We start from the raw sequence: 25764 nt of genomic DNA on the forward strand, positions 1-25764 counted from the left end.
GCATAGCAACAATTGACCTGCAGGATGCCCTCTAACAGGCATTTGAATGATGCTGTAAAGCTGTTTTGTGTGTATTTTATCTTTGTTCAGGTTCACGTCAGTATTTTTCTTTTATTATCAGTCGCCGTGGAATCTTTGTGTGAATCGTGTTGTTGTATGTGGCGTTGTTGCACCTCACTCTCACACACATTATGTTCGCTCCTGTGCCTAATCTGAGAATAGAAAGGATACACGCGCACGCATACTGACAATAGGCCTGGACTCACAAACTCTCACAACTCTTTTTGACTACTCGGTTGCCAGGAAACTTAGCCCGAGTCTTTAAGAGTGAAGGATAATAAAAGATTTGTTGTGTGTGTGTGTGGCCTCTGCCACTGTCTGGGCTACTGGGGGGCAGTTCGTTAACTCTCTGTGGGTGTGTGTGCCTGCAGTCAGGGCTGTTGGCGTTGATTGCTTCTTACACGTTGCCAGCTTAGAATAACCTCTGGACACAAACTTCAGCCACAAATCGGCCGAGTCTCCTGTAGACGAGAGGCAGCCATTGCTAAGACGGAATAGCCAGAAGGTGAGGATTTGTTTGAAATGTCACACATTTGAAAGTGGTGTTTCCAACACCTCAGAGCTGGACTCTTGGGACAACATACTACAGACACCCATGACAGAATGAGAGGTGAAATTGAATGGTAAGTTTGAATTTGTTATCAAGTGTAAAGTTGTGTTTGGTTTCACTGTTTGAACTTTGTGATTGAAAAGAAAACATGCTTGACTTGAGGTATGTGTATACTGGAAGGCCAGGTCTGCCATTACACAGTTAGGAGCTGAGATGCTTTGTTGACGGACAAGTTAACTGCATGTTCTTTTAAAAACTCAGAAGTACTACAGTGACAGTTTTGAGAGGACTAACTGGAGCAAAAGTGACCATCCAGGAAGAGGAGAGGCAACCCTGATAAGTGTGTTTGCTAAAAGATTGCAAAAGGAGTCTTTCCCAGAGGTGGATGCATTCATAAGAAATGCCTCTTACCTTTCAAGCAGCAGCAATTTGGACGGCACATCAAGCTTTCTGTGTTCATTTTTCTTTATAGAGTTGCGTCTGTGCAGTCGCATGCAGACTGAAGCCAGCGGCGTGCCACAAAACAAGTCAGGATGTGGTTGATTAGAAGTTATCACGCTCACAAACAAGATGTGAAGAAATTGTCCCATGAGTATCGGTGTTCTTTTAAATATTACAGTAGTCTAAAGTCATCTTGCAGTCTACTGCGAACCTGTTGTCTGGTTTAACTATCATGTCAAGATCACACTGCAGTTCATCACTGTTATAAAAAAAAGATAATAGCTGCAGCAAAGCATTGATTTATTTATTTATTTTCCCTTTGCTTTCATTACACAGCCTGTCATCTAAATATCTGTTCAGTTTGATGCCACATCCAGTGAATTTGTCTCATAAACGTTTATGCCATGCTAAAAATGAAACAGTGTTTGCCGCCCCGCTGCCCCTTGGAGTGTTTTGTAGGAGAGTTGGAGTTAAAAAGAAACTTTCTCCCTTTGACTTCAAATGTGCTTTTAATTTCAGCACAGAGCAATTTCAGAAATCATTCCCTTTTATTCACACTTTTATTCTCTCCATCTATCTGACTGTATTTTATTTCACACTAACAGATATGACAGACTCGACATGCTTTGGCAACCCGCTGCCTTTCTGAGAAATTTTCTTTTGGGGGGGGGCTTGTTTGACTACTTCCTAAAGTCTTGCAGTTCGGAAAATAGTGTAAAGCTTTGCATGCTATCCAACAGTGAAAAGAGGCAACAATAAGCTGCTGCTGTGACCTTGCTGTATGATCACGGTGGCATGACGACCCATGTGAAATAGATATGGCAGGTTATTGAGGGATTATTCTGAGTGCATCTTGTTTTGTCATGTAACACATAGACGTTGGGAAATCTATTTTATTCAGTGGTGTGTGTGTGTGTGTGTGTGTGTGTGTGTGTGTGTGTGTGTGTGTGTGTGTGTGTGTGTGTGTGTGTGTGTGTGTATTCCCTATTCCACACCAACCTGCATACAGACACGCATTTTACCTCCTTGACCTCACCTGGTTTATTGCTGATTGATTGACAGGTCTGAGCTGTAACCATGGGAACGAGAATGGAGGTGGCACAGCTTGAAAGCAGAATGAACGCTGAGGATTATAGAAAGTTACAGAACCTTTTCCTTGTGAGTCTTTGATTTCAAGTCAGTCTATTGACAGCCTTGTATTACAGCACCTTTATTTCACATTTAAAGAACAGGGTTAAATTATTTATCTCCAATTTTGACAGTATAGAACCATACCTTTAGATCTGATAAGAAGTGCTATACAAACAAGGGAATCTTCAGGGATTTACTAAGAAATCATAGGGTTTGAGTATGTTCTACTTACTTTTAGTTTACTGGAGTATGTAGCTACAGCTTGTCAAGTTAATTTGTTCAAGTACTGCCCTAATTTTTGGGTTCTTCTCATAACTGATGTATAAAAGATGGAGGTAGCCACCTAGAAGTAAGTCGCTTATTTGTGATGCCCTGAACTGCACCAATTTCCTGTCACAGTGTAGCCACAGTCTTAAACACACCTTGATTTATTGTGTGTTCCATTCTAAATGGGGTACATATGTTACAAAATGACCACCTTGCTACAACCGCTACGACTTGAAGCTAATCTTAGCTATTAGCCTTACACCATACTACAATAGCTCAAACTTGAAACTAGTCTTAGCTGTCAGTCTTATACTTTGCTTCAATAACTGAGACTTGGAACTAACCTTAGGTATTAGTCTTATACCTTACTATAATAGCTAAGAGATGCACTAGTTTTAGCTAACAGTTTCAAAGAGATTGGAGACATTGTTTACTGAGGTTAAAGTGCTCATGGACTTCTTTAAAGTGGGGGTACTTTGGAGGCAAAAAAGGGAGGCTTTAAATAGCCTGAAGCTATTTCCATCTTTTACATAGTCCACACTCATGATTGACCAACTTTGCTGATGCTGGGAGTGCCCTAGTTGGCTGTATTCAGCTGTGTGCCAAGATTGTGCAATATCTCACAATCCTGTTGCTGTTGAATGCAGGACTTCTCAGGTGCATCCCGCTCCTTGTCCCGAATTCAGTTCATCGATCTTGCCTGGTCATCAGTTGGCCACGGGTCCGAGGAGGAATATGGCTTCTTGTTTGACAGCGTGGTTCTCAGTCAGCAGCGCAGTGGCCTCCTCCTGGACAGCGACACCTCAAAGGAGAAAGAGTGCATTGACTGGGGAGGCCTGTGCTCATTTCTGCTGATGGAGCTTTCCAATAAATTAAAGAACAGCAAAACTGTTAGCGCGCCTTGCTGGAAGCCACCACGCACCCTCACCTGTCCACATCGAGACCCTGTTCAAAAGGTAAAAGGTCCTTTAACCTAGTAGAGACTTACACGAAGAAAAGTTTGTTATGAGAGTCATAGCATGTTGCCTTTTCCCCCTTTTCTTTCCCCCCCAAACCAATGACCCTCTGCATGTTATCTGAAAACATTTTGACATTGGCAGTCTAGGGAATCCAAAACTCTGCTGACTGGATGGAATTGCACATTATTAAACATTGTGGAAGGAAACGTTCAAAAAGTATTAGGGTCTTGCTCATCAAAATGGCTGACTCCTTTGGAGATAAATGGCTCTGGACTCCTTTAACATCTATCAATTAATATGTAAATGAAGCAGCCGGTGTGAAGTCCCCACCGCTTTGGATAAAGTGACGGCTCATCACTTTAATCTTTCAATCCCGAGGATGTCGAAATGTCAGACTGTTGTGTCAGTTGTTTTCCAAGTGCCTGGAAGGTTTGACAGCCTTAAAGAGGCAGAGTATTGTTGCTTAGATAGCTTTCATTTCTGACCATTACTCCACTAGTTAAGTATCAAATAGAGAATATGGAAACAATGTACTGTATCTATAACCCTGGCAAATTTGTAGCAAAGCAGGAAGTGGTTACTAAATCCACCAACAGCTTACAGCTTTTGCATTTTTTTGTACACATTTCACTCAGGGCTTGGTGAAGACCAAAACTGAGCTAAAAGGAGTGAATTCTGGACTTGTATTCATTAAATGGTAACACCAAATATTAATATTTGCTTTATGTCTGCTACAATTGTAGACCAAACTGTTGGGCAGTGCAACTTAAGAAAACACAAGCAAATAGAAAAATGCTGCAAAAGAACATTAAATGTTAAATAAAATACAGCAGAAGCTCTCTATCTGTGAGCTTCTGCTATCTCTGTCTGTCTGTCTGTCTGTCTATCTATCGATCGATCGATCGATCTATCTATAATGGAAGTGATTTTGAGGAGACGATAATGTGATGGAAGAGCCTCAGTAAACATGTAATATTATTTTCATATTATATTACATTACATTGCAGTATTACATGGATCATACAGTTAGAACACACATTATCTTGCATCTTTTTCTTCCTCAAAGTCACTTCTAGAGCTGCTCTGTCATGTAATTGTCTCCCAAAATCACTTCTGGTGTTTGATATTTCACATAACTCTGATGAGCCAGAGCAACACAACAGCTTTAATAGCAAAGATACCTGCCTATAGCATGGTTCTAAGACTATAAGTACCCCTTGGTGCCAGTATTGTGAGGTTTTAGTAATACAAGCACATCCCCGAGACCTTGTGGACAGTCTGTCCCTCATTTGACCACTCAGCGCTGCTAACCAGCAGCACCCCATAGAACATGCTATTTCTGAAATTCTTGTCCTCATCAGAGTTTCCTAGGTATTTGCACCTGCCCATTTTACATGGTCCTATATTATTTGTTTCATCTACCACCATTTCTTCCTGAATGTTGCTTTTCCCTATTACAAGCTAAATGGGAATCTATTGCATACACTGAAACACTTTAAGTACTAAAGTATACCATATACTGCTAAATACAAAAGTTATTTTGTTGCCATTTAGCAGTTACAGGTTCACCGACACTTCATTGGGTACATACTTCAAATTGAATAACAGTTTTTGTCTTCCAGCTTTTAAAGCAACAAAAAAGCTGCTAAAAGAGCCCCAAAATGATAGCCCTTCACTCGCACTACAGATAAACGCATTGTATCAGTTACTCACCAGCTGTATATCAATATGTAATTATAATAATTATGGAAAAATGACATGCGAATCTGGGAGATCTTACAAAGGTACACTGTGAAAAGGGAGAAGACAGCAATTACGTTGCAGAACATCTGACCTCTTACCTCTGCGGTGAAATTTTAATAAACTACCTTTCATCAAAGATCTACTTTGTCTCTTGCTCATTAGATGCAGTCAGCTTCAAGCTTTTTAAAATGAATTAATTTATTTTTTGCAGCTCCAAGTTTTGTTCACCCAATAACTCCTGTAATGATTAATTCTCAATTTTATTAGATTCAGCACAGAACGGCTCCTTTTATTCACCTGTATCCAATGAGTGGAAGATTTAGTAGGGGCTCATTTTTAGAGAACTTATATTAGGGTAGTTCTGCGGTTATAAAGTAGCTAGCAAGAAGAGGAAAATTCAAGCCATAATTAATATTTTAAATTGGTTTTTAAAAGCTGTCTCCTCAGGTTTTAATAAATAACGCCACTCTCTAATGTAGCAAACTTCATTGGGGCATAAAGCTAAAGGCTGGTGTTACGGGGAAGTGTGAATTGTAGTCTTTCTGTGGATATTTTCTTTAAATGTTTTGCTTGTAATAACCTCTGGCCTCCTCAGGTGCTGTACCTGCAGAGTTCAGGTCAGTATCTCACTGTGAGTAAAGGAGGAAACGTAGGACTGCGGGATGCGGAGGACATGTCCCTTCTGCACACTCATCGACTGCAGAACAGCACAGTCGCACCCAAGGACCTCTGGGTCACAGATGTGGTGCTGCTGCAAAACGTGGACAAGGTGAACCTATCAACATACTGAGAGATGCATACCTAACTATTAATCAGTCCTCTCATCGATTACTGCTGCACCGTGGCTCCTGAAGCGTAGTTCAAGAAATATTATTCAAAGAAATGGATTTATAATTTAATAACTGATAAGTAGCCTCATTTAATGGAGCAGATATTGTATGGCACAGAGATAAACAAATACTCCACTCAATTAATGAATTATTGATCTGTGGCTTTGGTTAATTGCGTTTCAGACACGAAGCTGGTGCATAAAGATCAGAAAGTAAACATACATTTTTTAGTAATAACACCATCAATAATTGATTGTAAGTTTTAATTGGCATTTCTTTAAACTACAGATTTATGGATGCCATATTCTGTATTGTATAACCGCGTTGAATAACACATGAGGATTTTTTTTTCCCCCATTGTGCATTAATTAACAGTTGTCAAACTGCTAAATCCTTGTTATATAATAGGGACAGGTTGCATGTCTCCATGTTTCTGTGTTTTCTAACAAACCCCATTTTCTTTAGTCTCAGATAGCTGTGGCTTTCACAAGTAAAGAGGTGTGTTTCTATGACTTCGTGTGTGAAAAGACCTTCAGCTGCAAGTGTAAACTCCAGGTAACAATGAGATTTTTTTTTTAGTGTTTTGTGTTATCTTCATTTTACCATCAGCTTGATTCCATTGCATTATTAATAACATAAGAACTGGCAATATATCTCATATATTCTTATCTACTCTAGGGCTTGAACTTTACTCCTTGGTGTCTAGACTACTGGGTAGATCCCTGTAACCCTGACCAGGCTGTTCTCACTATAGGAGACATTGGAGGACGGGTAATACACACATACAAAGAAAAGCAAATGATTGAGAAGAAAAAGAACTTAATTCAGTTTTATTTATATGCCACCAAATCACAAGCAGTCGCTTCAAGTTACTTTATATTGTAAGGCAAAGACCCTACAATAATCCACAGAAGATATGAGCAAGAACTTGGCGTCAGTGGGAAGCAAAAAAACCCCACCCTTTTAACAGGAAGAAACCACCAGCAGAACCAGGCACAGGGAGGGGCACCCATCTGCTGCAACGGAGGAGAAATTTATAACTAATGAGTAAATGCAGAGTGTTGTAGAAACACATGGAGCGTGAAAAAGAAACACCCCAGCCGCTTATAGCAGCATAGCTAGTGGAAGATTCAGGGTCCAGCTCTAACTGTATGCTTTATTAAAAATGAAAGTTTTAAGCCTAATCTCAAATGTAGAAAGGGTGTCTGTCTCCCAAATCCAAACCGGGATCTGGTTCCACAGAAGAGGGGCCTTAAAGCTGAAGGCTCTGGCTCCCATTCTACTTTTACATATCCTGCTGTCTGAGAGAAAAAGTGCTCTAATGGGGTGATTCAGGCACCAGGCCTTTCACATAAGATGGGGGCTGATTATTCAAGACCTTGTATGTGACGAGAAGGATTTGAAATTTGATTCTGGATTTAACAGCGAGCCAATGAAGAGAAGCCAATATGGTAGAAATATGTTTCTTTCTTTTTAGTCCCTGCCAGTACTCTTTAGATCAACTGAAGGCTTTTTTAGGGAGTTTTTAGGACATCTTGATAATAATGAATTACAGTAGTCTAGCCTAGAAGTAGTAAATGCATGAACTAGTTTACTAAAGAACAAGAGAGGAAGGCGTTATCCTCATTATCCACATATGTGTTCATTATGTTACTATAGGTTCAGGCTGCTATGGGACTTTGTGTGATGCAATGAGCACTTATGCTCCACTTGCCTCTTTTCTCTCCCTATTTATAAACCACTGCAGCATGTCATTAAATCCTTGTCTTGTCTCTCCCTTAGTCTGTTTTGTCCTGCCTCCATATGCTCTCTTTCTTCTCTTTCTCTTTCCCCTCACCCCCAACCGCTGACGGCAGATGGCTGATCCTCTGCGAGCCTGGTTCTGCTGGAGGCTTCTTCCTGTTAAAAAGTCATTTTTCCTCCCCACTGTCGCAAAATGACCCCCTATGAGCTAAAGAATGTAAGGTGAATGTAAGCGCCTGTTGTTGTGATTTGGCGCTACATAAATAAATCTGAATCGAACAGGTCCACTGCTCAACGACTGTGAGTGTCTGTGTATATTCCCAGGTCAGTGCTTTATATTTCACCTCAGCCCAGCTCTTCCTGTTTGAGAGATTCAGTCTGAGGACAGACTCTGACTCAGCAGACATCATCCTTTGGGATGATCTGGCCAAAGGCAAGCACCGCTCCTGTTACACCGTGACACACCAAGCACACGCGCCTGGCTGGGTTAGAAAAGGTAGAAAGTACACACACACACACACACACACACACACACACACACACACACACACACACACACACAAACCATCAAAGAGACATAAGCATACTAACAAACCCCTCTCTCTTTAATTATAACCTAACATTCTTGTAAAAGTTCATGTCTTTCTTGCAGCTGTAGTTTCTCTTTTGCTGTCTTGTCCCAGTGAAAACTCCTCTGTTTGCACATCTGCTATTTCATATGGTATGCAAAAGAAGGAGCCAGCTGAAATAGCCTGCATGAGCAGCGATAATCAGAACCCAAATGCTTCTGTTTGTCATTCCTGTGCACAACTGTATTCAGCCTCAGGTTAAAAAAAAAAAAAAGAAGCTCTCCAGTATCAGGTCAGAATGAAATCAGGAGTATATCCGATAGAAACAACACATTCTGGGTGTCAGACCTACTTAACACACCCACGCAAACACAGACACACACACTTTACCCTTCACACCTGGGATGAGAGCCACAGGCTTGCTTGGTCACCTCTCCGGTGTCGTTGCAATAACAGCTTATGCAACACAATGAAAACGCCTGGGTGTGTCCCGGTCACTGATGCACGCACGCTGACACACATGCAGTGAGTCCTGAGTCATTCTCTTCCTAGCCAGACTTTTTACTGTTGATATAAAGTCAGGAACTTGAGGTCTGGCTTGCTGAGATCCCCCCCACCCCACTGCAGCTCAGCGTGGGTAACAAAGAGGTCGCTTAGTTTTATCTCGATTGCATCATTTGGACAGAGGCTCTCTGAAGAGTTATTGGGCTGTTTGATAATGATTCAGCCGAGACAACGCTCTGAGGCTGGATTCGTTGAAAAGGGGGGGGGGAATCCTGATAAAAGCGAAAACAAGAATAAAGCACGTATAAATAAGCTCAATAAATGGGGAAAAAGGAATAACAAAGAATGGGGAAACAAAGGATACAATGGCGAAACATTAAAAGCTTTAGTTAAATGAAAATTTTACAATCTGTGTGTGCACATGCACGTGAATCGGCAAGAGCACGCTTGTTTGTGTGTGGGCGTGTGTGTCGTCATTTCTGACTGTAAGTAAAGGCAGCCCGCGTGAATGCATGTGCGTGTGTGTTTGCATACCTCTGGGGTGCTGGTGCTTTTTCTTTTGAAGTTTCCCACCCTGCAGTATGAGTGGGCTGTGTACCATTAGACATGCCTGGTTATCCAGACCTCCAAACCTTCAGGCTCATGGGCCACCAGAGAGAGGAGGAGAGGAAGGAGAGAGAGACAGCGGTGGATCAGTGAGGGGAAATTGAGAGCAAATTAGGAGGAAATTGGGATGGACAACAGTCCTATAAGGACAAAGAATGAGAGGTGCAAGGAAGGGGTGTGTTAGTGATGGAGAGAGCGTGTAGGTAACATAAAAATCTCCCATAACGTGCAGCGATTTATTGCACAACACGAGAGGTTTGCTTTGATATAAACACACAATGACTCCTGCTGTTTCTGTGTTATTTCCAATCTCAGCAGTGAAAGTGCGAAAATAGCTGCAGCAACGGCTAAGGAAGCAGATGTTCTGTATCTGAGTCTGCATCACAACTAGTTTGATGAGCTGTGCTTGTCAATGAATAAGAGAAGGGATCATTAATCAATGATGAGTCACAACGCGCTGTCTGAAAATCCACTAATCTCTTAAATTCACGGAGCGGAGCAAAGATGGGAATGCGTGAAGTGTATTCAGATATAATTATTTGCCCCAAGCTCTCCAGCCAGTGTTTGACCTACGACTTGTCACATGCCATCTCAAAACCATCCCTTAGCTTGTGCAGGCTTTGAAAGTTAAGCAGCCTCTAATAGAGACATGTGGCAACCAATTTAGCCGATCTCAATCAAAGTCTTAATTGAGATAGATGGTGATGCAAGATCCATTACGTTTTCTGTAATACCAGTGAGCAAATCATAACCGCCTAATTCTATGCTATATTGAGCTCCTGAGAATTGGTCGGTTTACTATACGGCTGCGGTCATTGCACATTTAGCGCAACCGTTTCAGAGAGTGGATGGATATCCTTTGGAGCCGTGCTAGTGAGAGCATTTTGGCATCAGCAAGGAGAAGGATATAATTTGAGGAAATGAAAGAAAATGAGCAGTGTGTCATCATCAAAATATGTTGCAATGTTGTTTTTATATTGAATTTGTCAAGTTTGAAACTAATTTAGTCACTCTGCCAGTAACTTTTGCTGTTTACACAGGAAGGCAGCAGCTATTGTTTAGGATTATTTTCTTCTCTTGAAATTAGCTTGTAGATAAAAAGCCTATTGCTGTGTTTGTACAAGCCATACAGCTTTTCCTTTATGATGAAACCAGTTGTAGTTATTGTGGATTGGAAGACGATGACAAATAAGCAGCTCCTAATGCTAAAGCAGAATTTTACAATGACATAAACTGCAGAAATGTTAATATAATGTTATACTATCTACTTGCTTTTTTCTGGATGGAGTCAAGCTAACTACAGTATGCCACTTCTGATTTACTTTCACTTTTCTGACTATTATGCCTCTTGCAGTGCGTTACCTGGGCTCACTTGAGGCCTTTGTGTCGTGCAGCATCGCACCACAGAGCAGCATCGTGATTGGCTGGAGGGAAAAGGAAAGCACGAGCCTACGAATCACTTCTTACTCTACAAAGGACGGTGTGTGGGACGTCGACTTCCATATTGGACTCGGCCTGTTAGGTGGGTCCAAACGAAGTGGCTGTACAACATAAAGTATGATGACATAGAGTCATGGTAAAATGTAATTTTCAAGGTTTTAGGTATTACGACATGATAAAAATAATTTGGTCCTTACTACGAATTGAAATTTGGCAAATGCAACCTCAGATGAAGACTGACATTATTTATTTCACAAAAACTGAGATAAAATGCAGAAGTATGTAAAAAAACTATGTGCTCCTCATGATTCAAAGCATCACTGTTCTGGATGACGAGCTTTAGCTGTCAGACAGATGGCCTCACATGTGACTCTAATATGTTAGTATTCAGTTCATTGTCCACTCAATGATCCTAAGGTCCTGTGACTGCAAAACAAGCTCAGATCATCAGCCCTCCACCACCGTGCTCGACACTAAGTATGCTTGCGTTCATGGCGCTGTGCATTATGGCCAAAACCTTCTGCTTTTACATGCAAATGGTCACTTAATCAAGTACATTTGATTATTAGCACCTGGCTGCTAATTACCTTCTTAATTCCTATGGAAGCAGTAAGGTTGTACACAGTGTAATATGTCATGTTTTGTCATTTTGTCTGTTGTTGTTCATTTAAGGCTGTATTAACCTCAGATTATATTTAGCTACCTTTTTATTATGCCTGATAGAACCTTGAATGAAAGAGGCTGCACTTTGTTTTTACCATGAGTGTATATGAATCATATTTATTCACTTGAAGGTTTTCATTTCAGGTTTAACTTGGAGGTTTTACATGCTCAACATAAAAAAACAAAAAAACCTCTAATGATTGTACACTATCTATTAAATGTCTAATGTACCATACCATGTGCTTCTAAATAATTGCAAAAACGTGAATGCTTTTACATTTCTCAATCAATCAACTTAAATTTACTAACAATGCATCATCAAAACTGTCAAATGCCTCATTGAACAGTAAATTGGTTGTGGTGGTGGAGGGGGCTGAGAGCGGTATTGTTCCCTGGAAATAACTGCAATTAATCTCTCCGCTAATTTGGGAGCTGTTCAGACCTGGCACTGAGATGTCTCTTTTGATGATCAGTCAGTTCACCCTTGGGATTAAAATGCATCTTGAATGACCACCTGTAATTGGATCTCACTACCCCGCTCTGTATGCGAGTGAGCTTTACATAATTTCGATTTGCGAAGACTCGAGATCAAAGTCCGGCACAAGTCCATTTCTGAAACCTACGTTTGACTGGACCTGCTACCAGAATCAACATGCAGTTATCTCCAAGTCGGAATGCACTGAGATCTGACAGATTTTTGCATAAGGCTGTTGGCCAACTGTGCATGTAAATAAATAAATAGTGAGTAAACCTGTTTGTTTAATCACAGGTGGGCTCATGGTGGGGTGGATTTGACTTGGAGGGGACCCGTGCGGGCATTTGATCTTCATTTGCAAACAGAAGTCATGTAAATGATTATCTCCATATAGAGAGGAAAAGTCACCGGAAGACACTGGACATGCATTCTTATGCCAGGTGTGAACTAACATGCCTGGAGCTGTCTGCTTGTGTTAGGATCACAAAGAAGCCTGTTACTTCCAGGTCTGAATGGTGCCTCTGATTGGTTGTAGCCACAGCAGGTGTGGATCATCACGTCTTGCTGTGGAATCCTTACGTGACCTCTGAGCCGGCGTGCGCCCTTGGTGGACACACAAGCCCCGTCATTGCTGTCTGCTTCCTGCAGACCAAGCAACAACTCCTCAGCTACTCCCAAGATAAGGTAGGAGTGCCCTTCAGTGGGTGCGCAGACCCGCTACTAGTGCAGATAATGTAGAGATGAAGAGCCCCGTAATTGTAATATTAATTGTTATTCCTTGCTTTAATTACTGCAGACGAACGAGGTGTTGGGGACGAGCCTGTTTCACATTTTTCTTGCCACTGTCAGCTGGTGTTTCTTTTAAAGCCTTGTTTTATTTTCTGATGCAAAGAGGATGTTGGTGCTTCTGTTGCCTTTCCTCTCCCTGTTGTAGCACCGTGCATGTTTGCCTTCTCTTTGGCTTTTCTGAAGAGAATGAATATTTTAGAAGTGATTTATGTTCCATCTGCCTCTGCTCAAACACCATCTGCCACTGCAAGAAACTCTGAAGGCTTTACCTCAGTTCACTCTGAAAGAATTTCTGGAGCAGCGACAGGCATGTTATTGCCGTTAGAAGCAATATGGCCACTAAAACTGCAACCAGAGGAGCAGTTCTTCATGGTGCAACGATGTATTTGCTTGGTAATCACTGAATAAAAGTTTTTTTTGTAGGAGCGATAGCTTTTAGTGGCACTTTTCTTTTTTAGGAACATGTGGATATGTACCAAAATATCTGCCCTTAAGCACAGACACATAAGAGCCCTTATTATCCTTCCAGGTGCTCTGTCTGTGGGATGTGTCCAGCCAGCTGTGCACACACCGTCTGGCCGGTGTCTTTCCAAACATACAGGGGGACACACACCCCTTCCTGTTTCTCAATGAGGAGCGCCAGCACCTTGTGCTTTCATTCAACAGCCTGCTTCTCCTGCTGGAATCCAAGAGGGAGGAGAAGAAGACCAGTAGCCATGAACGTCCTGTTACCTGTGTGCTGTATAACAGTCGGTTCAGACAGGTATGCCAGTGACATGGTCTTCTGTGACCTGCTGTTTTATTTCTTTGTGTTTCCACATGTACAATTAGTACAATAGGTAAGTTCTCCAGTTCTTCTCACTCCTCTTAACAAGCTGTTTCCCACTGACGCGGCAGCAGACACCAAACAAGTGAAAATGAGCACCTATTGTGCGACACTCGTGTTTTTCTTCCTCCTCTTGTTCCCATTATGTATTCTTCAGCGGTGGCTTAGCGCTAAAATAAGCGTGGAGAATGGATTGGTTATGTGAGCATCATTAAAGAATGCATTAGCGCCTTTGCTGTAGCATAACATGGATCAAACTCTCTGCAGGTAGTCAGCAGCGACTCTGCCTCCTCTGTGATCTTCTGGCTGACTGACACAGGACAAAAGGTCAAGCAGTTCCACCGTTGCCATGGTGATGCTGAGATCTCCACCATGGCCCTAGACGTTACGCAGACCCGACTGTTTACCGCGGGCGCCGACGGAGAGGTCAAAGTAGGTGGACAGGCGTACGCACACGCACACACACACACACACACACACGGATTTGTACGGATATGAAGATGCACAGTACAGCTGCCGGCTAGTCCTCATGGAAATGTTAAAGCCTGAGTGAAATGCAAAATTAAAGTGTGAATTAATGTGGAGTAGCAGCTTTTTAGGACAATGTTTCTAGGAAATTGTTGTATTTACTCCTGATATGGGCACTACAAAATAGATGTGTGCAGCTGCAAACCAGCATGGTTACATTTACATCAGCTGCGGCTCACTGTGTTAGATTATTGTGTGATTAACTGTTGGCTAATGGCCAAACGTGGATTTGAAGGGACAACACCAGCTTTTTGACAAACTGGCACAAATTTCCCCCCGAAAATGGTAAAATGGTTGGTGTTTGTGTCTAATGGGTCTAAAGGTACTTGCCAATTCCCCACTGGATCACTGTGAATTCAAATAGTGTTTTTGCTCAGGTGTTGGAGACTATCAGAGGTGATTATCAGATGATATATGTTGTAAGACAAACAATATTCCTAAGAATTTAGATTTAGCAATATCATTTAGTGTTCCCATTTGTATCTCTAGCTGTGTCAAGCTGATGTGGGCGCTTTATGGCAATGCTGAATATTTTTCAGTGTGAGGAAGAATATTTTTTGTTTGCTGTATTGTTATTTTATCACTTTACAATATTAAGTTTTGTTTTTTTTACAAGTTTATATCTTCATTAATATGAAATAATACTTTATTTTGTATCGCCTTAACTTCCGTCAGCAATAACACTGTGTTTTGAGTTCATTCCTGCCTCCATGAGCTTGCGTTTGGGTCCTCATCCTGCCTGCACACAGCCTAATCATGACAGAATCAAATCTTACTGATCTCATTTACATTTTTCAGGGTTTGCAGGATATGCTATAATGTGTAATCCTGCCTCTGTACACCGCCACAGTGAATATTACATCAAAAAAATCCAGATGTGATTGAAATTCAAGGGGTTTGACCAACATTTTGTTTTACCAATTTAGGACAGTTAATGCTGTTAATACATAAACAGTAGCTCGAAGGTAACGGGACAATCTAACGTAATTTTAACTGGAAGTATTATTTTTAAGAGTTGGATGAAAATCCTTTGCAGTCGATGACTGCCTGATGTCTAGAACGTGGACGTGAACAAATGCTACGTTTGCTCCCTTGAGTCGCTCTGCCGGTCCACCTTCAGTTGCTGCTTGTTTGTGGGTCTCTCTGCATTCACGTTTTTATTCAGTAACTGAAAAGCTGCATTGCTGGGTTTAGATCAGGTGACTGATATATCCTGTTTCTTTTGTCTTGAGAAACTCTTGGGTGACTTTCAAGGTATGCAATGAGTCATTATCCATTTATACTGTGAAACTCTGATCAGTTATACAGTGTTTGGCTGAATCTGAGCAGAAAGTATAGTCCTGTACACTTCACACAGTTAACACTCACATCAATAAACACTAGTGACTGGGTTCCACTGGCAGCCGACATCTTACATCTTAACAGAGCTGACAGGCAGTCGTGCCTCTCTGAGAGAGATCACAACTTGGTTAAATGCTGTGAAATTGTTTTATTTAACCATGGAAATAATTCTGTCATCATGCACTTTATGTGTCTTCTGTGGTCTGTCAGGCCTTTTTGGTGTTGCTGAGCATTCTTCCGCTTAAGAATGAACCATGTTGTTGATTTAATCCTTCCTAAAGTTTTTGCTGAACGATTTTTTGGGCCCTGCGACAGACTGGCAACCTGTCCAGGGTGTACCCCGCCTCTCGCCCTGTGACAGCTGGGATAGGCTCCAGCGCCCCCCGCGACCCTGAAAAGGATAAGCGGAAGCGAATGGATGGATGGATTTTTCAGCCATTGGTTTTTGTCCCTAACTTGCACTGATATCTCATTGGACCTCATACATGAAATTACAATGAAAAGCAATAAAAATACGAATTCAACGCTTCTTATGCTTTATTTGTTTATTTATTAAACTGTGTCATTGTCCAAAAAAATTGAGCCCAACAGTACATATTGTGACACATGGAGTGCTTTTCCCTGCATATACAATCACTTAGCAAGGCCATGATGATTCACTTGGAAAAGTAAATCCGCTTGGCATCTTTCTTGGCCTTAAGACAACAATTCTGATGGCTAAAGATCCAAACGGGACCAAAAAAACAAAAACAAAAAACAACGACGACAACAACAAATCCAAAATGTCTTGTGACAATCTCATTGGCTTAGGGAGTGATGATGTCATAGGGAAATTTAAGAATCTTAAGTCCTTTGATGTTTTTCCTTAAGTAGGGGTGAGAAACAGCAAGTTTTAGTTCGTTTTAGCAGCATCTGTGTTTGCAGCCTACAAAACGTTCACCACAGAAACATTTGGAAAGATGTCTGTGAAGGTTCTCTCTGCAGTTTCTTTGCAAGCTCCTTTGAAACATTTGGAAAGCTCTTCAAAGTCATCATATAGAAACTCCAACATGTTTCCAAGAAAAAAACCACCAATTCAAAAAGATTACGCCCCCTGTCCTTCCTGGCGTGGCCGGCCAATTTCCCCAAATGGTGTCTCATCCTTCCAAAGGGCTTTAGAGGAGAGTAGGAAGGAAAACTACCTTCTCCAGAAAAAAATGCAACTAATTGAAGAAGAGAAACTTCAACTGGAGGACAAGTGTAGACAAATGGAAGCCCAAAATAAAGAGCTGGAAGAAAGACAACAGCGTCAGCCGGACATAAAAATTCAAATTCAAATCAAGTTTGCTCAGACCCGAGAGCAGATTGTGCACCTCATTAAAGAAAACAGGCAAAAGAGTGCAGAACTAAAAGAAATGACCAACCTGCTCCAAGACAAGAAAACGATGAGTGATAAGATACAATGGGATCTCCAATACATGGACCGAAAAAATCGGCTCCTCCAAAGACAGCTCCATGAAGTTGTGGAAGAAAAGAATAAATTCCTCCAACAGAAGGAAGAGCAGGACAAAAAGCAACGAGACATGCAGCACGAACTAAAGAGCATGCAGGAAAAATACCGAATGCTGAAAGAAAGCCTGGATGAAACACTGCGCCAAAATAAAGACCTTCTTCAACAGAAAGAGCAACAACAAGAAAGACTGAAAGAAGGAAAACGCATCGTCCAGGACTTTGAGTCTAAAAATCTAAAACTGCAAGAGTTTTGTAATCAGCTGGAGGACAAAGCAACTAAAGTGGAAGAAGAAAAGGACAAACTGGAGAAACGGTGCTCACAGATGCAGAAAAGGATCGATCAGATAGCGAGAAACAACTCCGAGCTCATTAAGGGGATTTTGGTGGAATTCAATAACCTGAAGCGTGAAAACACTCAATTGCAGGCGCAAAAACAACAACAAGACAAAATACATGAAGACCTGCAGCTCACGCTCCAAGAAATCCAGAAAAGAAACGAGCAGTTAGAAGACAAGCACAAAGAGGTCCAACAGAGAAATGCAGACATGCACGAGGACAAGCTGATACAGGAGGCAACATCCAAACAACTCAAAGACAAGCTTGAAGAAGAACAAGCAACATTAGAAGAGGTGGAAAAAAGATGTGAGAAACTTGAAGAACAAAACGCAGAAACCATCGATGAGCTGAGAAATCTCATCCTGGAAAAAAAAAGCGCTCGTGGAAAAGTGCATGGGAAAAAAAAGAAAAAATGGTTCCGCTTGTTCCAGAGGAGAGACGCTACTGCTTCCTCACCTGATGTAGCCTCGTCTTGCTCCACCTCTGTTAACCCCCCCAACCAGTCCAGGCAGTTGACTGTCCCCTCCTGAGCCTGGTTCTGCCGGAGGTTTCTGCCCGTTATAAAGGCAGTTTTTCCTCCCCACTGTCGCCAAGTGCTTGCTCAGAGGGGATTGTTGGGGTTTTCTCTCCTCTGCCTTTTTTCTTCATTTACTTGTTTAACTTTTTTCATTATTACTTCATTTTACCTTTTTTCTTCATTTACTAGCTTTTACTTTTTTCAACTTATCTAAATAATAAACCAATTAAATTTATCCTTTGAGTATTTTTCATCTCATCTTTACAGAATCTTTCCAAAACATTTTCAAACATTCAGATCTGTCTTTTATTTTCTTCTTGAAGCCTCATAAATGTGTGAACTAAAAACCCGGAATATGCGTTTGAAACATAGTTTCAGCTGAAACTGGCATAACATGCTGTGTGTGTGTGTGTGTGTGTGTGTGTGTGTGTGTGTGTGTGTGTGTGTGTGTGTGTGTGTGTGTGTGTGTCAGGGTATCACTAGTTAGGTCATCATGTTTAGACTCATTCACTCCAAAATTATTTAGGCCAAATCTTTAAAACAGTGTCATTTCATACACATTTTCAATTCACTTCAATCGCACAAATGCAGAAATAATTATTTGCAGTATCTTATTTATTATGAGAATGTCATGCCTGATCATTTGTACCTACACCACCAAAAATGGGGGCAAAAGGGAGGAGATCATGTTTAATCGGTTATAAGAAAAGGTTAGAAATATAAGTGCTGACATGAGCAGTGTCCACAGAAACCTCTGAATCTCAGCTCAAAGCTCAAATAAACCATTTCTAATAATAATATGAAACTAAACTGGGAAATCATAAAGGAACTGACTCACGAGGAAACACATGGAGGGGCACACAGTCATGAGGGAGAACGCAACGCAGAACTGAGGGAGACGCGGACATAAATACACAGAGGGTTAACGAAGGAAGTGGGAGCACACGGGGAACACAGCTGAAACAGATAATCGTAACGAGACAGGGCAGGAGTGAACACAACATGACGCATACTGACGAGAGACTGTCAAAGTAAAACAGGAAGTACACAGAGGTTCAGACAGGAGAGAGAGAGCACAGACATAACAGGCTGGGGAAAACATTGAATGAAACACAAGGAGGGGAGACGAGGGCTCACAGATACAGAGGGGCACACAGGGGGTAAAAGTCACAAGGGGAAATCAAATAAGGAACAACTTAACAGAGCAACCCAGGAACCATGGCCTAAATAAAGAACAAAATACAAAATTACATGAAAACTAAGAATTCTGGGCCAACATGGCCCAGGACAGATTCGTTAGATCTAAATATTCATTTATGAGAAAAATCGGTTTTCTTACACTGTCGTTTGTCACTAGATCTCCTCGGGGCAGAATCCCGTCTTGCACAGTTTCTTCTTTGTTGGTAGTTTAAAGATCTTTTAGCTGGCAAGCCATTTCCTCATTTAGTAAGCTCTAGTTAAGTTTCAGTGTCTGGAAATAATGTTACAAATATTAATGTTGATATTTTACCAAATTGTAGTGGGATCATTTCAGTCAGACTAATCAGACTAGCACATATGTTTGCAATCCAGTTTTTACTACAAAAATAACAGCTGTGAGAATCTCAAACATAATAATAAGTTTTAATCATTACTGAACATGTAATAAAAAGAGCTTATCATCCAGGAGTTTGAAGCACTTGTGAGCTTTGTTCAGTAGATTTCGTTTTCTAAGTTATTTGTTTCCAGATGTTTGCAGTGGCATTATGTTTGGATCCCAAGCTGCCCCTGCTTCACACACAAAGGAGCTTCTGACTGAATTACAGCTATTTCTCATGTAATTTCAACTAATGGAAACTCTAATTCAAGATATCCATAATTACATTTCAGCTATAGAAAAGGAAACTCTGAGATATCATTAACATCATTTTGAATAGTTAGAATTACAGCTCAAGATATCTACAACCTCATTCTGACTAGTTAACCCCTCATTTAAAACGTATAATGAGGAAAAGGCAGTTATCTCGAATTGAGGGGAATTAAATATATCTTCAGTCGGAATTGTGACTAATCAGAAATTAATTTTAGATATGCAAAATGGGAGTTTTTCCAAGTAGTAATTCCACTGCAGATTCAGCCCATGTTCACTTTGGATTTGAAAAATGCAATTAAGAATATCTGAAAGAGAATGTGCAGTGCACTTAAATGGACACCATTTCTCCGAGAGACAACGACCTTGTTGATATCTGAAATGTTCTTTTTGGGCTCCGAAGAATTGAATGACAGATTTCTGCAATACACATCCAGTGTATGTATTAAATGTGAAAACAGCTTGCCATATGTAGCATTCTGAGACTGTTTTTAATGACTTTGAGCTTACTGCAGTAGTTCTCTGCGAATAAATAAAATAATTATGCATTTTTGCAATCAATATAATCAACCACATCAGCTCTCTGACCCCATGAGACCTTGTGAGAATGCATCCATGTGCAAGTAGCGTCAGAAATACTTGCACCGCTGCTTGAAACAACCACACAAGTCATTCTCAGCAGAAGAAGCAGGGCCCCCCCTGGGCCAATTAGTAACACGATGCATCATCGCTCCAATTTTCATCAACAATGAACCCGTTGTGTAGCAGTTAGGGCCATTCCAAATGTGAAATTTTGACCTTTTAATTACAGTGTCCCCATTGAGCCAATCAGTGTTTCTTTGTGAAATTGCACAAACAAAGACGCAAAGTACGTCATCGTGTAAAATTGGACACAGAAGAAGAAATGGTGCCTGAGCTGTGACGGGGGATTAAAGCCCTAATGTCATGTTGCCTTATCCCTCCTTGGGGGGGGAAAAATGACACTTTCAAAAGTAGAAAAACACACATTGGTTTTATTTATTTTTTTAAATCCTTTTTTTAGACAAGAAAATAAAGCTGTAATTCCATTTCTAGTAAATTTCCTTAAGCAACACACCCACTGGGCGCTTTGTTAGCTGCAGCTTCCCAGTACTGGCTTGCCTTCAGAGCTGCTTCAATGGCACAGATTCTGCAAGGTCCTGAAAACAGTCCTCAGGGATTTTGGTCCATGGACATGACAGCATCACACAGCTCATCCATGATGAGAATCTATTGTTCCATCACATCCCAGAAGTGCTCTATTGGATTAATCAGAATGCAGGATCAGAGGATCAGAAGATGGGTATACTGTGGTCATAAAGGGCTGAACATGGTCACCAACAATATTCAGGTAGGCTGTGGTGTTTAAATTATGCCCAGCTGGTACTAAGGGGTACAAAAATAAAATATCCCCACATGATTACATCACCACCCCCAGCCTGAAGAGTTAAAACAAGGCAAGACGGAGCCATGGTTTCCTGTTGTTTACGGTAAATTCTGACTCTACCATCGTAATTTTTCAGAAGAAATTGAAACTCTTCCCTCCGGGCAATGTTTATCCAATCTTCTGTTTCGGTGAGCCCGAGTTAACTGAAGCCTCGGTTTCCTACTCCTAGTTGTCAGGAGTGGCACCCGGTGTGATCTTCTGCTGCTGTAGCCCATCTGGTTCAAGGCTCAGCGTGTTGTGCATTCAGAAATATACTAACTGGTTGTAACAAGTGGTTACAACAAGTATTTCTACCCAAAGCTGCCACTCACTGGATATTTTCTCATTTTGGGACCATTCTTTTTAAACCCTAGAGGTGGTTTTGCAGTTTCTGAAATACTCAGACCAGCCCACCTGGCATCAACAACAATGCTACATTCAGAGCCACTTAAGTCCCCTTTCTTCCTCATTCTGATTCTCAGTTTGAACTCCTGCAGCTTGTCTTGACCACGTCTATATGCCTAAATGCACTGACTTGCTGTCTTGTGATTACATATTTGCATTAATGAGCAGTTGAGGGTGTACCAAAGACTTTAAAAACATTTCGTGTTGTCCAAATGCATTTAAGTGTTATTTTGGCTTCTTTTCAGGTGTGGGACTTTAACGGCCGCTGCCTTCACAGAATGAATGCCGGCCTGGGTCGTGCTGTCAGACTCTCTCAGGTGTTGTTGCTGAAGAGAAGCATACTGGTGATGGGCTGGGAAAGGTAGTCGTGTATATATTTAAGAGATGTTATTATTTTGATTATTGTTGTTTTGCTCATTTGTGTTTCATTTTAAACACTAAATCCATAATGTACAACACTGAACAACTGTGTGTAAAAATGACTGTGTGTGAAAGCATCTGCGTGTGTGTTTGTGTGTTTCTGTCCTTTCTTGCTCTGTCTGGCTGCCAAAAGCTCAGAGCCAACCAGACATCTGGACCCTAACAAGTCAAAACGCTCCAGGGCGCTCATATTTGCTTTACTATCACTACCTCATATTTGTGTGATAGTGTGTGTGTGTGTCTATTCTTTTTATACTCACATCACATCTGCTCTTCATCATCATCATCATTTCACACCCAGTGAGCTGAACTCAGCAGTGTGCTATCATCAAGTTATACGACTCGCTCTCTTTCTGTCTTTCCGTCTCATCGCCACATGCGCGCACACATCCCGACGCGCGCACGCACGCAGACACACTCTTTCTCGCTCTCTGGGGAGTCACAGTGGTAAAGAGAACATAGACGACAGATCAGCAGCAGTAAAAGAAAATGGTGCCGCTATGACTTTCATTACTCATATAATTTCCTGTTTCTTCGCATCAGCCTAGACCGCAGTTTAATCCATATAGCGCTGTGTCACATGGCATCCAATTCAAAGTCCTATCAGCTTCGGCTTCTCAAGCGATCTCACGCGGGTTGAAATATCCACATCCCACTGCTAGACATACTTCTCAGTTTGAAACCAAAGTGCATCATTATTTCATTTCACATGCAGCAGCAGCTCAACAATAAAAAGCAAAAGTTCTGTGATGAGAGAACAAAAGAGTAAAGAAGAAGAACTCATTGCAGGTGTGCTAAAAGTCCTCCTGAGATGATGAGTATTAAAGTGTTGCATATTCATGATATCCCCTGTAGCGCTGTAGTGTAAAGGAACTGCTTCCATGTTCATTACCAACACTGCCTTGATGCATTGCAGGTGTAAAGCAAAGTTTGAATGTGTTGCAGAGGAGGTATAATTTATGGAATAAATAGCTGATTAATGCAATGTTTCTTCAGACTACGGGGGGAAAAAAGCAATTTGATGGGGGCAGCATGGATGGCGAGGTTCAAAATTTGTAGTGAAATTAAATGAATATGATTTTTGTTGGGAAAATAAACAAATGAGTCTGCTAATGCTATAATGATTACCTTTAATGCACTCAAATTCAAGTTATTTCTTTTTTTAAATGAGCAAAATAAAACTTTTTTCTTTGGGGGGTGGGGGTGGGACATAAGCCTGCTACAGTTCTGTGTAAAAGTCTTGGACCAATCGTCATATCTTTATATTTTCCTTCCAAGGAGTCACGCCTTATTGTAGCATTTTTAACGTGCGCAGTAGGTCTCCAGGTTAAGCCTCTTAACACTGACCTATGAATCATGCAATCATAAAAAGGGCACCGATCTCGAATACATGAACCACATAACAGACAACTTAGCAGAGGATACATTTTAAATGGTGTCTTTTGGCACTTTGTTGTTAGCAGCCTGTCGTAGAAGCACATTATTTGTTCCAATTTCCTTTGTTGAATCTATAGAAAATCCCAAAGATAACACAGTTCAACAGGCATAAAATAGGATTTTTGCACCAACGAGGTGATTCCCAAAGGACTATTAGCTGAAAATGACATATCTCAGCATGCTGTGATCTACACATGGCCCCGCATTGCACTGCTCCCTTCACCTCCAATTTAATCCATGCTGAGATTCTTTCCTTAAGTAATTTAAAGAAACTGGACAAGTAGAGGACAAAAGGAAGGCCTAGAGGGCCTAAAAATACTATGTACAGCAGATGAATATTATCTGAAAGTCATGTCTTTAAGAAATAGGAAAAAAAAAAATCTGACAAAGGCCCAAAGAGATGCATTTGACCCTTTAGTTGATCCATTAACTGTTCACTGAAGCCTCATCAGAAACTATCTGGGTAGCTGTCAACAAGCCGTCTTAAGGAAGGGAAATGGGGACACAATGAAACACTGTCAGTCATGGATTGGCCTCTCCTGGAGCTGGACCTCAACATCACTGAAGCAGTGTGGATTCATCTTGACAGAGAGCAGAACAACAGGTAGCCGACATTCAAAGAAGACCTTCGAATGTCCTTGAAGAAGCCTGGAGAACTAGTCCAGAAGACTACAAGCTACAAGAAACCTGTCTATAAGAGTTCAGGTTGTGTTAAAGAATAAACGTTGTCATAACAAATACAGACTTTCAACATCTGAGATTTGTAAATTTGATTATTTTTTGCCTTATTTACTGTATTTCCATGTGTATTTGCTGCACCTATTTCCCAGCATAATATAAAAAAAATGAGAGGTGGCTGTTGGGTCTGCGCTTCTACAGGCCCTGCTGGTTTAGAGACTTATCCCCGTTAACAAAGCAAGACGAACAGCTCAACCGGTTTTCACATGCTAGCAAGGGGAAGGGACGGCAGCAGTCCTCTGCCGTTGGTGTCAAGCGAGTCCAAAGAACCAGCTTCCCCTACAGCCTTTTATTTCTGTGACACACAGTTTACACAAACACTCATTGTAAACCCCCCTATAAAAGGTTAAAACACTGTGTGTGTGTGTGTGTGTGTGTGTGTGTGTGTGTGTGTGTGTGTGTGTGTGTGTGTGTGTGTGTGTGTGAGTGTGAGTGTGTGTGTGTTTTTGTTTGGGGGTGCGTTTGTGTGACCTCCTGCTCACCAAAATGGTCATAAAGGCAGGAAGTTTACTAAACAAGAAAACAGAACCTTCACATAGGATGTGCCTATAATAAAACACTACAGCCTCCCCATCATTCAACAGGCTGGGGAGGGCAATAGAAACAGGAGAATGTCTTTGATCATACAGTTTGAACCAAGACTTACAAATTTAAGTACAATAATGGCAACATTTAACAATTTGACTCCAACAGTGACTCTATACTTTTACACAGTACTGTAACTACTGTGTAACTAACTACCAAGTACTGTTGCTAGGGCTGCTCCGAACTGTCAGTGATACTGATGATCATTATAATAATAATTTAATATAACATGTATCCTGATTAACACATATGCTGCCTAAAGAAAGAGAATTAATAATGATGGTCCAGTGTGCATCTTATCTTAAAACTGTGTTGGAGTCTTATATGTGTCATTTTTACACCATTTTCTTCCCTCTGTGTTTGTCCCTCTGTAGGAAGTTAACAGTTTTCCGCCTGCATTCCTTCTTGCAGTCTACTGTTGAGCCCTGTGAGTGGAAGGGGGGACTCCAGCATCGCGGTGCTGTACTGTGTGCCGCGTTCCAGCCCCCACAGACTCTAGTGACAGGTGTGTGTTTGTACATGCAACGTAAATGTTTCTTTTACTCAGTAAAGTTTTGCAGTAACAGAAGCGTCATTAACAATGCATGTGTGCATTCATGCCTGTAGCTTTTGTGTGCACCTTTCCTTTTCGATTACGCTTTCACAGGTTATAAGAACGAGAGCTTGTGTAGAAGAGAGAGTTGGAAGAAAGGAGGAAAAAAACAAACACAGGCTAGGAAATTAAAATGAATCTGAGAAAACAGACTTTAGTTAAATGAAAAATAACTGGCTGCAGTTATCTGCTGATTAAAGTAAGTGGTGTTGTTATCAAAGGACTCAAGCTTCACGCTTCTCTGTCTCTGCTGGAAATGGCTGTGTGTGTGTTTTGTGTGTGTTTGTGCACATGTGAAGGTAGAAAGAGACTTAATAGAGCTCAGAATTCACAATCAAAGAACTGTACTGTGTGTGTGTGTGTGTGTGTGTGTGTGTGTGTGTGTGTGTGCATTTTTGGATTTTTTCTCTTTGTTGTTGTTGTTGAACGTCAAATAATAGCCACAGTATAAACACAACAAAACTCTACAATATAAGTAAAAAAAA

At 41.1% G+C, this 25764-nt stretch overlaps 2 protein-coding genes across 2 annotated transcripts in view; both read left to right on the forward strand.

Moving 5' to 3' along the window:
- Positions 1-8: 8 nt before the first annotated feature.
- The window catches only part of LOC102297361 (WD repeat-containing protein 49), a 40287-nt gene continuing 14531 nt past the window's right edge, over positions 9-25764 (forward strand). Inside the window, exons 1-13 of the mRNA XM_042219792.1 lie at positions 9-683; positions 2114-2209; positions 3097-3405; positions 5747-5920; positions 6447-6536; positions 6660-6752; positions 8049-8220; positions 10758-10925; positions 12517-12665; positions 13300-13533; positions 13864-14028; positions 21753-21868; positions 25062-25192. Of these exons, the coding sequence (XP_042075726.1) occupies positions 2129-2209; positions 3097-3405; positions 5747-5920; positions 6447-6536; positions 6660-6752; positions 8049-8220; positions 10758-10925; positions 12517-12665; positions 13300-13533; positions 13864-14028; positions 21753-21868; positions 25062-25192 (1882 nt within the window). The 5' untranslated portion in view covers positions 9-683; positions 2114-2128. The remainder of the gene's footprint in view (positions 684-2113; positions 2210-3096; positions 3406-5746; positions 5921-6446; positions 6537-6659; positions 6753-8048; positions 8221-10757; positions 10926-12516; positions 12666-13299; positions 13534-13863; positions 14029-21752; positions 21869-25061; positions 25193-25764) is intronic.
- Positions 16262-17876, forward strand: LOC121814334 (trichohyalin-like). The gene has a single exon (XM_042219793.1). It carries the CDS (start codon positions 16425-16427, stop codon positions 17820-17822), a length of 1398 nt encoding a protein of 465 aa, XP_042075727.1. The 5' UTR covers positions 16262-16424; the 3' UTR covers positions 17823-17876.

This window comes from Haplochromis burtoni, unplaced genomic scaffold (assembly GCF_018398535.1).
Source record: "Haplochromis burtoni strain Fernald_Lab_line unplaced genomic scaffold, NCSU_Asbu1 Contig_38, whole genome shotgun sequence".
NCBI lineage: Eukaryota > Metazoa > Chordata > Actinopteri > Cichliformes > Cichlidae > Haplochromis > Haplochromis burtoni.